This window comes from Cynoglossus semilaevis, chromosome 12 (genome assembly GCF_000523025.1).
Source record: "Cynoglossus semilaevis isolate Cse_v1.0 chromosome 12, Cse_v1.0, whole genome shotgun sequence".
Taxonomy (NCBI): domain Eukaryota; kingdom Metazoa; phylum Chordata; class Actinopteri; order Pleuronectiformes; family Cynoglossidae; genus Cynoglossus; species Cynoglossus semilaevis.
The window spans coordinates 7,724,978-7,739,343 of NC_024318.1; the positions used below are offsets into that span (position 1 = coordinate 7,724,978).

A 14,366-nucleotide genomic window follows, 5' to 3' on the forward strand; every position below is an offset into this window, starting at 1 on the left:
TTGTTAGTATTAATTGTTCTGAAGTTGTTGAGTGCATTTAACGATTACATTTACCTTTGGGGAAAAGGCTGTGCAACTTATAAATCACAAAGCCAAAAGAAGATGAATTAAATCAAGAGTCAGCAGGGTAGGTGTTGTTAAATTTTTTTTTTTTATTTAAATTTATGCAAATTGGTGGTTTGTGCTGGTTAGGCATGCCATTTTATATTTTCTGGTGCAAAGGTGTTGGAAGTGAGGAGTCATGGTCAACAATCATCAATATTTGGAATTGTGATTTTAACAGTAAAGAATGTATGAGATGCGTGGTGAGAATGACCCTGTTACTTCTGTGAACCGATCATGTCTCATGACCCACAACTTGAGAAACGCTGCATACTGTATATTACACAGCCTCTTTCGTCAGACTCCAATTTTAGCTGAAAGAATATAACAAATATATATTTTTCTTGAAACCCAAACTATCTGGCGCATCTTCTGAAATCATTTACGTGATTTTTTAACTCCATTATAATCTGTTCCCGCAGCACAGAGGCGACGTTAGCCTTTACAGCGGCGCTACTTTAATGCAGTGGTAATAATGCTCATGCTCACATACGTAGGCAGTGACTTCATACTCATCCTCAGTGCAGCCCCTCGGTGTAAAAGAATGGATGTACAGCCATGAAACGCGTTGTGTGGGTTCTTTTTAACGACGTAATCTCTAAAAGAAAATCTTTCGCCAAATTTTAATCAACGAAACGAATTTAATGTCCCTCTAAATCGCTCAGTTGTGGATCATCGGCTGCAGTTTTTTCCTCCCCCTGGTGACCACACCGCTGGAATAGGATGATGGAGACACCGTTGAGTATTGAAGGTACGTTACATTTGAATGCACTACATAGACGGACGGTTTAGAGTATGTATAAATGTATGTACAACTGTTGTAATTTTATGCTGTGGATTTGAGTAGCCTCTGTAGGAGCAAGGTGAGATCGTTTGGGGAGGGTAGGGGGGCGCTGCAGGGTATAATTGGTCAAAGGCAGTTGGTGCATACTGCATTAAGAAGCGTGTTTCTGAGAGAAAAAAAACATTAAATATGAAGATAACCCAATCTAAATGTAACTGGGGTCAAATACTGCATCTAATAAAATGCCTTTTTTCCTTACAGCCCTCCACCAAGGTGGCAGCAATGACGGAGGCAGCCGACGCTGTGATCATCATGTCCTCCCTCCATACAGAGGAATGATGTACCAACTGGTGACTGTTGATTTCATATAAATTGCTGGTAATACAATGAACACCACTGTTACACCATCAGACCTGGTGGATGTGCCAAGACATCAGACCTTCAATGGCACCCTGGGCACCCAGAGCTCAACCAGTTGGGCCGTGATTCACCCTGCCACGTTGACCTTATGTTCCCTGCTCCTCATTTTTATCTTTTGCCTGGGCTCATACGGGAACCTGGTGGTGTTTCTGTCCTTTTTTGACCCTGCTTTTCGCAAGTTCCGCACAAACTTTGACTTCATGATCCTCAACCTCTCCTTCTGTGACCTGTTCATTTGTTGTGTGACTGCGCCCATGTTTGCACTGGTGCTCTTCTTGGATGCCGGTGGAGCTGATGGTGTGTCAAAGAGTTTCTGTTTCGCCTTCCATTTGACCAGCTCGGGGTTCATCATCATGTCTCTGGAGACCGTAGCTGTCATTGCTTTGCACAGATTGCGGATGGTCCTGGGGCAGCAGCCCAACCGCACCGCCTCTTTCCGTCGCACATTGGGCTGCAATGCTTTGCCCTTGGTGTCCCGTTGCACAACCGGATGTCCAGCTTCACCATGGCTGCTCTGCTCACCATGCGAGCGTATCCACATAGAGACGGACCCTGTCTGCCACATTTTGGTCTGGGCAGTGGACAGGCTAGGGTTGTGTTGTACGTTTACCTGTCAGACTTTGCCTTTTGTGTAGCTGTGGTGTCTGTGTCCTATCTGATGATTGCTCAGACTCTGAGAAAGAATGCACGAGTGAGAAAATGTCCCATCATCACAGTGGATGCCACATGTCCTCCGCCCCCACCCCCCCTCATTGCAGCAGGCTTTGAGAGCATGCAGTGTGGTGTCCAAGGCCCACCACTGTACCGTAACCAGATGTACAACAAACTGCAGAATGTCCAGACAAACTCCTACGTCAACAGGACGGGCCACCCTTTGGTTCCTGGTGCCGCCCAGGGCGCCACCTGCTGCCAGCTGGTGTCAACAGTCAACTTAGCCACAGCTAAAGACTCAAAGGCAGTTGTCACCTGTATTGTCATTGTGTTCTCAGTGCTGATTTGCTGTCTGCCAATGGGGGTGTCTCTGGCACAAGATGTTTTGTCACCAAAAAGTAACTTTGCACATTACCAGTTTGAACTGTGCGGCTTTGTGCTCATCTTTCTCAAGTCCGGCATCAATCCTTTCGTGTACTCACGCAACAGCGCTGGCCTTCGTCGTCGCGTGTTGTGCTGTGTTCACTGGGCAGCCTTGGGTTTTCTCTGTTGCAAGCAAAAGACTCGTCTGCATGCAATGGGGAAAGGCAGCCTGGAAGTGAATCGCAATAAGTCTTCGCACCATGAAACCAACTCGGCCTACATGTTGTCACCCAAACCACAGAGGAGGTTGGTTGACCAGGCCTGTGGGCCAAGTCATTCACGGGATTGTGTTGGTAGTCCAAAGGCAACAGGTGTGCGCAAACCTCGCCCTCCAAGCACCTCCACCCCTATCAACACCCGCATTGAGCCCTACTACAGCATATACAACAGCAGTCCCTCCGCAGGGCCCAGCTCGCCCACTAGCTTGCAGCCTGTTAGCTCCCAGACATTTGCCTTTGCTAAGTCATATGTAGCCATGCACTACCACACTCACCAGGACTCTGTGCAAGACTTTGAAAGCACCTCAGTTCACCAAATTCCCATCCCCTCGGTCTGATCAAAGATCTGTACAGTGCAAGGAGTTTCACTTTGACTTGAAGTCAAGCATGAATCAAAAGAAGGAAACGGACACAGGTTATTTATGTTGTTTTTGTGAATGGAACATTTCTAGAACCAGTCATAAGCTTGGTCTTGGGTTCAAAAACGTGCAAAAATAATGTGTAAATAATTGTCTGTGAAAAAAGAATTATCCGTTATTTAATATATTTATTTTACAGATATGGAATTTTCACACGTCACTCACTCTCCCGCCTTCCCTCTCGCACATGCATGTGCCATAATACCCTGAGACTGTAATGTTTCACTGCAGGTTACAGTTGCTGCTCTGACTGCTGCCAACTCTTTGGCTGACGTTGCAGAGTGTTGATATCAGCTGCTGTCAAACCCTGCACAGGCCCACGCGTGGATGTTAACAGCATTTTGTCCGCACTTTGACATTTTCGCTTCTCGAGAAAAACGTGTTAGTGGAACATATACAATTTTTTTTAAACAATAAATGTTTGGCCAGTGTAATGGATCTTTGCTTTTGGTGTCCAAAGGGCTAAAATGAATAAATGATGAAGTTAGCCAGCAAAAGCAATTTTAAAAAAAAAATATTATTGTAAAATTGTTGTATTGTAATCAGTATGGATTTGTTTTAATAACAAATTCAGCCTCATCTAGAACTCCATGTTTCATCATATTTCTCACTGATTTTCACATTGCTGATACAATATTTCTCAATCCCTCTCTTTGTCCAGTCACCTTGTGATTTAAACATGGCTGACTGTATATTCCCACTATATTTAATTATTTTTGGCTTATCGTCCGCACTTTAGGGCTAACGTCTTTAAACTTATTTAAATTTACTTTTTGTTTTCCAAAGAAATTACTGCTAATGCTTATTTTGCTTTTTGCATTTGGCTTCAGCACCCTCTGGTGGTACAGAATAAACGCTGGCAAAATACATTAAGCGTGACTATAAATGTTCTTTCAGCACTTCTCTTGTTTCGTTGTGATATATTAAAATTAGTGCGGTTAATCGATTACAAATTTAAGTCAGATTAATGACTATCGTGATTAATCATGATTAATCGAGATAAATCGATGTCAGTTTAATCTCTTTGTTTTATTCTTTTCCTCACAATGCATTGGTTTTCATCCCATCATGTAATACAGCAGTGATCGGTTTCCCCGAGTGCAGTTTTGAATTACACACACACACACATAGATATACATACACTTGTATTTTACATTCTGTACATCCTACAAACTGATATGAAAGGTTTTTTTTTTGTAACTCGCCCTTACAATTTAACACATCACATATTTACACTGCAGAACAAAAGAAAAAAAACATCAAGACCTGCCTTGGTAGAACTGAACAAAAACCATAATACACAGTCAAACCTCTAAACATTTGTATCACACTCGCACGCAATCAAACACTCACTCACACACACACACAATTTGAGAGACAGTGAACAATATTAGCTTCCCCTGATGATCACAAATCCCCTGATTTATGTTTTACTTAGCTGATTTTTTTAAAAACCTAAACAGAGGCATAGTTGTTTTAAGGACAGGTGATAAATCTCCTTGTATGGAGTCTGAGATGGCGATGTCATAATGTAGCATTATCTGGTGCACAGGTCAGGGCATGTTGCTACATAAACCTTTGCTGGGATCAAATTCATTCTGGATGGTGGAGATTTTGGCATGTAGCGCAGTTCCATGGGCATCTCTCTCTCTCTCTCTCTCTCTCTTCAGTAGTTAGGCTTCTGGGTTAATTGTCCATAGGCTTTCCTTCTTTCTTTGACTGTCCTTCATGCATTGCTGCAGTCACATGACCTTGATCATTTTAGCGAGAGAGTGACAGAAGTCCATGTTCATCAGCAGTGTCGAGTATGCTGCAAATGACTGGAGACTCCACCTTGAAAGACAGAAGGAAGATGTCTGTCAGGTTAAGTTAACCGATTTATATAATAATATGATCTTTCAATCAAACAAAAACTTTGATAAAAATAATCATGATCAATCACAATTAAAATGAATCATGATTTATTGAGCCCTAAAATATAACAAAAGCGTTTTTCCCTGGTATATGGCTGTTTTCTTGCATATAATGTATATTCATTGTTGCTTGTTGAAGTAATGCTGTCACTGAGCCTTACGTTTTGCCTCGGTTATCAACACGAAAGGACTGTGACACATCACTGTTTGGTTGTATTGATTCTCTTTCACGTAAGACGAAGGTTTTACGTAAATATTTGTGTTGCTCAGAGGTTTTTCTTGTTTTGTTTGTGTCTCATTGCTGTATTTAAAAAAGAGAGCACTTACCCCAAGGATGTACTGACAAGTCTGAGGCTCCAGCATGTAGACAGTGACAGCGTGTGGAGACTCAGACTCTTTACATCTGACAGAAAGGGGAAAAAAAAGCATGGGATGACCAAAACAACACTGAATCACTGGGTAATGTGTTACTCTTTTAGTGACTCAGAACAACACGCACACACAAACACACACACACACCGCCCTCCAACAACAGTCACTTACTTCAGCTTGACAATGACTTGTCGGGGCTTCCCTGTCAAATCACAAATGTCTCCGTGGCCATAAAAGTGAGAAACCAACCTGTTGAAAAATGGAAGAAAATAAGATGGTGGGAAAATGTTAGGGGTGTAACTTTACACAAAAGATTTTGGTTGAGACATTTAGTCTTACTTGACTTTCTGCACCCCGTCGTCCTTGAACTGGTACGATCTGGCAACGTTCTTCTTCGCCCACTCCATGTGCTCCTCAGCGTTCCAGCTGCCCACCACCACAATGTTCTTTCCTTGCTCTTTGTCCTGAAAAAAAAAAAAAAAACGGATAATTTTCGGCATTGGTACAATGATTAAATGTTCTATTACTTCTAAAAATTTCTATATTATCTATTACTCCCCAGAGCCCGACCAACAAGCACTGTACGGTGGGACCCTCACCTCATGGTACTGGTAGACATGCCTGCCGTAACAGAACTCGTATTTCCACCAGCCTACTCCCTAAAACACAGATTATGATTAAACCAAACCTCATCATAGTTGTATAAAGCTCGACTAGGAGTTTACAGATCTGAGTGCCTTACCCCGTGCAGACAGTAGGAGCCGCTGAGGAACTCCTTGATCAGTTGGTCGTCAGTCAAGCGGGAGATGTGGGTGGTGCCCACGGTGACCTGAGACTGACCTCCAACTGTTATGGGTTTGTGAGTGGAGGTGAAAGACTCCTCTCTCACAGGTGCAGCCTCCTCCTACAAAAAATGTCAAAGGATGTAGTACTCACTACTAAAAATACATTAGAACAAATTTAAAAATGTTTTATAAAGATATTAATGAATTTGAGAACAACCAATCATCTGTGGATCCTCCATGCTTCCTTTATGACTGCGGTGACAGAGCGAGACACTACAGACTACTATTAAGTTTTCTCTATATTTTGAAATAGGTTACTGCAGAATCGTCCATGCTAACTGCTAACCAAATTAAATTAGCTGAAACTAATTTGAATGACCAGTAGGAACTGTGTCCTGTCGCAGTCACAGATGTGTTCTGCTCAGCATTACCATGGTTACCCTCGACACATTTAAATAAAATTAGGTAACACGTGCGCTGAAACATTAGTGTATAGTAGTTCAACATCAATACACATACCTTTACCGTTACCGACTGAATTACAGCAATGATAAGTGAATGGATGGTGGAATTGGGATATGGGATACAATGTGTGTCTAATCCACATACTGTCACAGATGCAGAAATCGCTTAAGGACTTAAAAGTGAAAAAGCAACTGTTTCTCCGGCGACTTTGTCTTTAACGTCTCACCTCTCTGCTCTCAAAGGTAGAGCTGCTAAACGGTGGCTTCAGCTGCTCCTCCTGCTCCTTGTCCAACTGGGCAAGACGCTGCGGTCGCAGTGGGGAGCCCGCCAGAGCCTGGCAGAAGATGGCGTTCACTGGGGACGACTTAAATCTGGCAGGAAGTAAAGGAAGGAGTATATTAAAATGGCGCTTATTGTGGAATTAATCTTTGACTATGGCGTACTCTCGTGAGCTTTTGGGAATCTTACCTGTACTTCGGGTGAGCACATAGAAGTGGCGTCAACACCACCACCTCATATTCACAGGTCGTTACTTCAGCCACTGACAAGATCTCATGCTTGGCCTCTGGGTGACACACGTACAGGACAGACGTGGAGCGAGGCTGGTTCTGTTTAAGCACACACGGAGTTCCGTTTCCCATTTCCACTGAATAGTAGGGAGTGAGTTGACCTTCTATGTTCTTAGTGTGCACCTGGATGGAAGGAAAAGTAAAATGAGTGCTACAAGAATATAATTGTTTTTTTGTTTTTTTTTTAAAGATTTAAGCATTATTTTTATACTCACTTCTGACTCAGTGGTTGATTTGGTCTTTGGTGCCTCTTCTTCTTTATCTAATAAAAAAGAAATGTTTTGAAATAACAAAAACCAAGACAGCCTACAAATTATGTAGCCAGTGGGCCCCCTGGAGGGCAAAGAAATATTGCAAGGGACAAAGAAACAGCAAGTTAAATTAATTACCATTTAAATAATTTAATTTCTACAGAGGGGAAATCACGTTGATTTGTAATGTTATTTCCTCAATAGCTTTTTCTAGTGTGTTCAGTGGTGTTTTAATGCAGTAGCTGTGAAAATGTGGACCTGGGGGCTAAGTCCCATCATAAAAGAGGTGTTGCAGAAAAAGTTTGAGAACCACGAGCCGAAACTGAGACCCACCCGTCTCCGTCTGCTCACTTTTCTGTGCCATATTCCCCAGGAAGTATTCTTGAACGCTGATCTTCTGAGAAAACACAAAAAGTCTGTCACCTTTAACATCTTTTTTAATGTTTTCAAAACAGGTCGGCAAAAGTAAACCATGTGAGTGAACCCGCTGACCTGCCCCGTCTCTTTTTCTTCATGATACTGTCGTACATGCTTCCCGTGACATAATTCATACGTCCAGTACAACTCAATCTGCAATGATAAGAGGCATATTTGTGGTCTGCTGACAGAGTACTGTACCTCTTATGGAAACACATTTGGTCTCAGTAATGAAAGATGTATGTAAATCATACGCAGGTGGAAAGGAGAACAGAAACCTAGTTATACTCTAGACTCACCCTGTAGGAGCAGCTGCTGCGTTTGAACAGTGGCCCCAGGAGGTCAGCAGGAGTCGGACCTCTGTACTCCTTATCACCATCCTGAAAGAGCAGCACACACAAAGCAACATAAGGCCACTTCAATGTTTTTGGACCATAATGGATTAAACTGAAGAAAGGTTTGAACGTGTTAGTTGCACCATGCTGGAAGTCAGACAATTCGACAAGCAGGGCAAAAAAAGGTTACAATTTAGGGCTATAAACATGAACTGTTGACTTTAAATAATTATGTTCAGATTTCCAGGATGTTAACTTATAACAACCTAACAGAGAGAGGACATAAAATAAACACAGCTATCACTTTCCTATCCAGCCCAAGACGAAACACCCATCTCTCCATCACGTGGGGTCACGTATCGAAGCTGCTTACCTCGTCTCCGGTTGTCAGTGAAGGCAGCATACACTTGTACTTCTCCTTCTCTGTTGTCATCATGATAACAAAGTCGTCCTCATTATAAAGGGGCCCTGACGTTGGCTGTAAACCACAGAGTTGTTACTACAGCAGGCAGAGCAAAACGACTCTGAATATGGTGCAGGCTACACAGGTGACAGCCAACGCAACTAATGCAACTAATGATCCCTAAAACAATATTCATGAAGCAGACCTACCAGTGTGAAGTCAGCGTCTGGCCAGGTGATTTTAAACGGAATCTCGTCCGTAAAGGAGGGATAGCCCCCTCGGTTAGCGGACACACCGGCGCAGACTTCCAGCAGCCCCCCGACCACTACCACGAGCAGCCCGGCCGTCATGTCTCCTGTCGGGCCGCGGAGCTCTTCACCACAGCCGGTTCCTCATGTAAGACCACCTCTTCCTTTACCACACAGCGGCCCCGGCCTGAGGGCTGAATGACAGGTGCTAAAAAGTCCGGGTCGTTTAGTATACGTAGCCTAAGTCAATCCTCGGCAGTTGTCAACACAGAGCACATAATACAGGAAGTGAACTGTTTACGTGCCACGTCGTGGTTCCGCCCATCCGCCTCCGTACTGAAGTAAAATATCATTATTGCCCTCTAACGGCGATATAAGGAATTGAACGTTCTGCTTATACTGTATATATACATACACACACATATATATATAAATAACCCTCAAACCTGTGTGCTGTGCCATGTATCACATCATGCTATTTAAATACCTTCATTCACCTACCATTAAACAGTCTACTTCTGACCCGAAAATCTATGAGACAATCAAGCCAGGACCATATTGTTAGACAACACGGCTGCACATCCTATTTACTGCAAGTATATGTTTGTTTTATTACAGTTTTATCCCTGTGGTGCCTTTTACAAAAATACCCACAACACTGCCTCTCTGCGCCCTACCCTTGATTCAGCACAACTCGGTGCTGAATGACAGTAAACAATGCTCCCCCAGTGTTTAAAGTATTCATATGGAAACAAAATTTAAAACACAGGCCTTGGAAATACAAATATATGTGGTGATGCGTTTTAGTTATAATAACAAGTTCGTCTGACAGTAAAGTACAATGCATTCCTGTAGTAGCGCATTTTTTCACCTGTTGGGGGAGCTGTTGATGCTAGAATGTGTGGACGTACCAAAGGGAAGAAAGAGTGAAGATTTTAACAGATAGAGAAAGGGGTATTGACGGGATAGTAAAAGCAAGAAAACCTTCTACTACTTCCTCCACTTTCCACAACCAGTCCTGTACTCCACATACTCACACATATGTACTTCACTGCACAGTAGCCTCCGTACTTATAGACTGTAAATACTCTGAGTAAAATATACAGATTTTATTAAAAGGCTGCAGCACAAACTCACCTCTTTAGATTTTTAATTTTTTTTTAACTTTACCAGAAAGAAGATGATTTTTGAAGATGCCTTCCACACGATGAATGCATAATTGATCAGACTGTCATCGGCCCGGCTAAAATAACATCAATCCAGAGGGAGCGTGGAGGAATTAATTTTGGCATTTGAAGTGTCTCGATTGAGATGAATCTATCTATCAGAGCTGTTAGCAAAAAATATCCACGGAATATGTCAGATGTCAGATCAATATTGTCACTTTTCCTAATGACAGTCAGTATTGATTTGTGTGAAGTAGAACCACGAGTTGTACTTCTGTAATTTAAATAGGTTCTCCCTCACCAGAAGTGTTCCTTTTGCCTGACATTTCCGCCACAGACTTGGAGTCCATACAAAACACCTGAATTATTTATCGCTTTCACTGTGGTGCATGTTTAGAATCAATGACTATAACATCATACTTTATATTCTGCTGCAGTTCATGATTTTTTTTAAGGCAAACACTTTTAAGTTTAGATTTCAGAAAGATAAGGTCCACCACATGTTATGCATTTGAAGTGTGCTTAAGCCAATCTTGGGCTTAGAGGGTTCACGAGTACAAATCAAACTAAATGACCAAATGTTACAACCTTAAGGACTTTAGGCAAAAAGCTGCTAGCTAAATGTGTCCTGCAAAGAAGCAATAACCCCAAGTCGGCAAAATGAGAGACATTGATTTAACCATGATGGTGGATCAGAGAGTTGCTCTCAACATCACTACAGAAATGATAATGTGAGAGTATTTTGTTTGGAAGGATCATAGCTGGTCGAGCTATATTTGTTTATGACTCATGTTTATCGCCTGAATAAAAAAATCTCAGAGAGAGCAGGTCCAGGCCATCACATCACTTCTGGATACTTGTGATAGTGATAAATATTTTGGCTATCGATGCAGTACCTACACACCTGTTCTGGATAATTTGTAAGGATATTTATATTTCACACGTGAATCTTTGAATACATCTAAATACAGCTTTATTCTTCTGGTATTTACAGGCTACAGGAACATTATATTTTGTATTTTATAAGTATATAGTGAGTAATATGTGTTTTTTTAACAGTAAGTGTAACTGTAGTAGTAACTGAGGAATGCATTATACGTTTTAATCTGATAGAAGAGTCTCGCAGCTAAAGCTACAGAGCTAAAGAGACTCTGGGATTGAATCATTTATTGTTCCTTCACAGTCTTAAAGTGAGTGACCCAGATACTGCAAGGTGTGAAACAGAGCTACTGTATAGGCCGACTAGATGAAGAATTGAAACTTTAACATGTGGCTCTTTGATCCATGGCCCGTCTGTATATCCGTTATAAAATAAAATAAGGTCATAATGTCTTCAGATAAGTGTGAAAACCCAACCCAAATATCAAAAGACATATTTGTTGCATGTAGTTTTTTATTATTATTATACTCTGTATGACAGATGAATGCAGTGAATGCTATTGTTAATATTTGACAGGCTGGTCCAATGCCATTGATGCAAAGAAACACTGATTCCATCGTGATTGAATGCAGTTGAAAAATCTAATTGGCAGCAGTTTGGACAACAGATGGACCGAGCCAGATGATGTGTTCATGGGGAAAAAACTATGTATGGATATTTTTTTTCCAGTATAACATCTGAGAACGAAAAGTCTGTCACAAAGCCAATGTGTGAAGCTCCTTACACACATACCACGTACAGACTGGTAAATAGTACGTGTTAAAAAAAAACACTATAACACTAGCTGGTTTCTATGTCTTTTATCAGGCACTTTGTAGTTGTTCTTCATATTAACAACATCGTCTTTGTTTGTAGATTTTAACTGCATTTTGTTATTTTCGTCTTTGTCTGTAGATTTTAACTGCATTTTGTTATTTTTAATTGTGTTTTGCATCTCATGTACAAAGTATCCATTATGATTTTAGCCTTTGGTCTGTTATTAATTGTAGTTAGAGATAATTGTAACGCAAACTTTTTCTAGGTGTACTTTTGATTGACAGCCCAATCAGCCTATCAGGGCTTTACCGAGACCAGCGCATAAGTCACCTGTCAGAAGACGTCACCAGCGTTCAGCGTTTAAAGTTCAATGAAATGGACGAGTGTAAGAACTCCACAGTTATTTATAACAAAACGAAATTCGTGAGCTTGTAAAAAGAGTATTTTGTCTGAAGCGTGCAAAAATGCAAACAGAGATTGATCCGGGAGCAGTTCAACCGACACTATCAATATATAAGGCACACCTGTCTTATTCACGGTTGATTGGTGACATCACAGACGACCAAGAGTAAAATAAACTCGTGATATAAAAAACACTTCAGCCAACATTCTGATCGCATGTCCTTCATTGTCTACGGGAGAATCAACTTGTGAGCCTTTTTTGTTCTTCGTAACCTTCTACGGTCACAAACATTCTGTGTTACTGCGTTGCACAAACGCAAAACTCAACAGAAATTAAGGATTACGCAGAAGAGATTCGTTGACAACTGGATTTGGACGGACGAAAACACAGCATTCAGTACTGTCGAGACAGAACAGGAATGGACTGGGGAAAAAGAGCCTCGTTCAAAGTAAGTTAAAATTCTGTGTGTGTGTGTGTGTGTGTATGTTTACGTGCGTTGGAGTTTGGTTGCGCACGTGCGTCAGCACCCGCTTTGGTGCGTTGTTGACACGGCTGCTTCGCTCTTGGCATGTACTTTACTGTACGAGTTGAAAGTTATGCATGGCGCTGTCCATGGTGCTACATCGACTTATCATTTCTCAGTGTTTATTCTTGTTATTTGGTGCCTGGATGGATATTTATTTCATTGATTTATTGGCTGATTTTGTGATGGATCCATCTCAGGGTTGGCTGCTTACTATGAGAGTTCATGGTGTGTTTTTATGTTTGTGACTGGACTACATAATGGCTGGCTGTATACTACTATATATATATGTAGCTGTATGTATGAATGTGTATATGTATACCTTTGTGTACATCATCACATTCAGTCCTCTGTAGACCGTGTTGGCTCCCACATAAATCTAGATCCTGTCAGTGAGTCTGTAATGTTCTTGGCTTGTTTAACTTCCAATCCAATTAAACGCCCAGCTCTGATGCTGCTCACCTGCGTCCACTTATCTCCACTGTATTCATGCTCTGTGCGCTTACCTGGTTCTTTGTCTTCCCGTTGTTTACTTTCCTGTGGGGCTCTGTCTGTAGTCGCTCTGCTGTCTGGTTTTGTAAGAACTTGTATATAATCACCTACTGTATTGCTGTCTTACTGCCCTGTGTTTTTGTTGTATTTTGGATATTTAGTGTTTGGTTTGCAAAAATACTGGAATACTGCTGTTCAATAATTGAATGCCAACACAGCCCATGTGTTCTCTGGTGTTGCAGCTACAAAGTAATTTTTTTATTCCACAAAGTTGTGCCCCAACTTCATCTCTTCCATTTAGTTTGCTGGCTCATTTGCAGCCACAGTAACCTATTTAGCAAACACTGTACGGTGTTAACACCCAGTCAAAGAAGACGTGTAGGAATTATATTGGCAGGTTGGTATCACACTGCCTCTTTTCCAAAGTGCAATATGAATCTGACCTTTTCATGATCTTGTTGCTGTCAAAAGATGACCTTTGTGCACAGCATCACATCGTCAGTGCGTATGACTCTTTGGACAAGACACGAGCCGTGTTTTTAAAACTGGAAAAAAGGAAAGAACCTCAGTGATGTTGTTAATCAGGCCTGATATCAGGGCGTATTTGGGTTACAAAAATCTTCCTGTGGTGTGGAGTTTTGTTTAGAAGGAAGAATGGCTTAGACCAATTTACCCACAGGCTTTCAGCATTGATGGAGGCAGTGAATGGCTCCGGAGTGTATTGAAGAAAATTCAATTCAAACACCCACATGAAATCTGTTAATGTTTTTTCAGGACATTCTCACACCTCCTTCTCAGGGAGTTAAGACACTTAAATCAATGGGCCGTTATAGTTCTCCATTCGTTGGTGTAACCTGATAAAATTGCAGGAGGAAATATTTGAGAAAAGGAAGGAGGTGGTAGAGAAGAAGAGGGTTCAGAAGAGGCAACTTGAATTGCCTGGTGGGTCAAGGTGAGTCTCTAAGCCTGATGGCTTGTTCACGCTGCAGATGTCACCTGGTCATTATTCTGAGGCAGCCATCTGCCCAATGGTCCTGCAGGGCCGAGCCACTCATTCTTCTGAGCCCTGTGTGACTGGCAGCATCCATGCTGCTTCCTCTTCTCTCCTGACCTGCTACTCCACCTGCCTCTACCCAAATTGCCAGGCTGCTCGGAGCCTGAAGGAAGGCAAAAGGATGCACGCAGTGATACACAAAGGCGAGCTTTGAACTCCCTGCCACATCCTAAACTGGGATAAATTAATGATGTAGCCACAGCATCTACCTGGGAAGTCCCTCACAGCTGACTGCTTGGCTTCTCACCTTCGGCTCT

At 41.9% G+C, this 14,366-nt stretch overlaps 3 protein-coding genes across 14 annotated transcripts in view; 2 read left to right on the forward strand and 1 right to left on the reverse strand.

The window, feature by feature from the left end:
- The first annotated feature begins 100 nt into the window (after positions 1-100).
- Positions 101-4,274, forward strand: gpr75 (G protein-coupled receptor 75). The gene is given in 3 exon segments (XM_008321840.3): positions 101-853; positions 1,148-1,779; positions 1,782-4,274. Coding segments are annotated over 2 exon segments (1,662 nt in total). The 5' UTR covers positions 101-853; positions 1,148-1,272; the 3' UTR covers positions 2,937-4,274.
- erlec1 (endoplasmic reticulum lectin 1) lies at positions 4,028-9,083 on the reverse strand. Of its 2 annotated transcripts, none has more exons than XM_008321842.3 (14): positions 8,737-9,083; positions 8,498-8,602; positions 8,089-8,169; positions 7,865-7,942; positions 7,706-7,766; positions 7,337-7,383; positions 7,021-7,244; positions 6,779-6,923; positions 6,045-6,206; positions 5,902-5,961; positions 5,642-5,766; positions 5,474-5,551; positions 5,258-5,333; positions 4,028-4,850 (listed from the first exon to the last, which is right to left on the reverse strand). In XM_008321842.3, the coding sequence occupies exons 1-14, from the start codon at positions 8,875-8,877 to the stop codon at positions 4,779-4,781; spliced, it is 1,455 nt and encodes a 484-aa protein (XP_008320064.1). In that variant the 5' UTR covers positions 8,878-9,083; the 3' UTR covers positions 4,028-4,778. The 2 variants fall into 2 exon arrangements, with proteins under 2 accessions (XP_008320064.1, XP_008320063.1); XM_008321841.3 differs by having other exon boundaries at positions 7,706-7,769; positions 8,737-9,082.
- A 2,879-nt stretch (positions 9,084-11,962) lies between these two features.
- Positions 11,963-14,366, forward strand: part of LOC103387282 (neurexin-1a) — a 285,061-nt gene continuing 282,657 nt past the window's right edge. For 6 of the 11 annotated variants that reach the window (XM_025060587.1, XM_025060595.1, XM_025060590.1 and 3 more), the window contains exon 1: positions 11,964-12,488. The gene's annotated coding sequence lies outside the window, so the exon portion shown is untranslated. Of the gene's footprint in view, positions 12,489-14,366 lie in introns of all 11 variants that reach the window. The other 5 variants (XM_025060588.1, XM_025060596.1, XM_025060592.1 and 2 more) reach the window with 2 other exon arrangements.

Excerpts from the sequence above, each read along its gene's own strand:
- erlec1 (XM_008321841.3), bottom strand. The coding sequence starts at position 8,877 with ATGACGGCCGGGCTGCTCGTGGTAGTGGTCGGGGGGCTGCTGGAAGTC. Across the intron at positions 7,943-8,088 it reads GCAGCAGCTGCTCCTACAGG|ATTGAGTTGTACTGGACGTA; the intron begins GTGAGTCTAGAG and ends TTATCATTGCAG. Across the intron at positions 5,552-5,641 it reads GACGGGGTGCAGAAAGTCAA|GTTGGTTTCTCACTTTTATG; the intron begins GTAAGACTAAAT and ends ATTTTTCAACAG.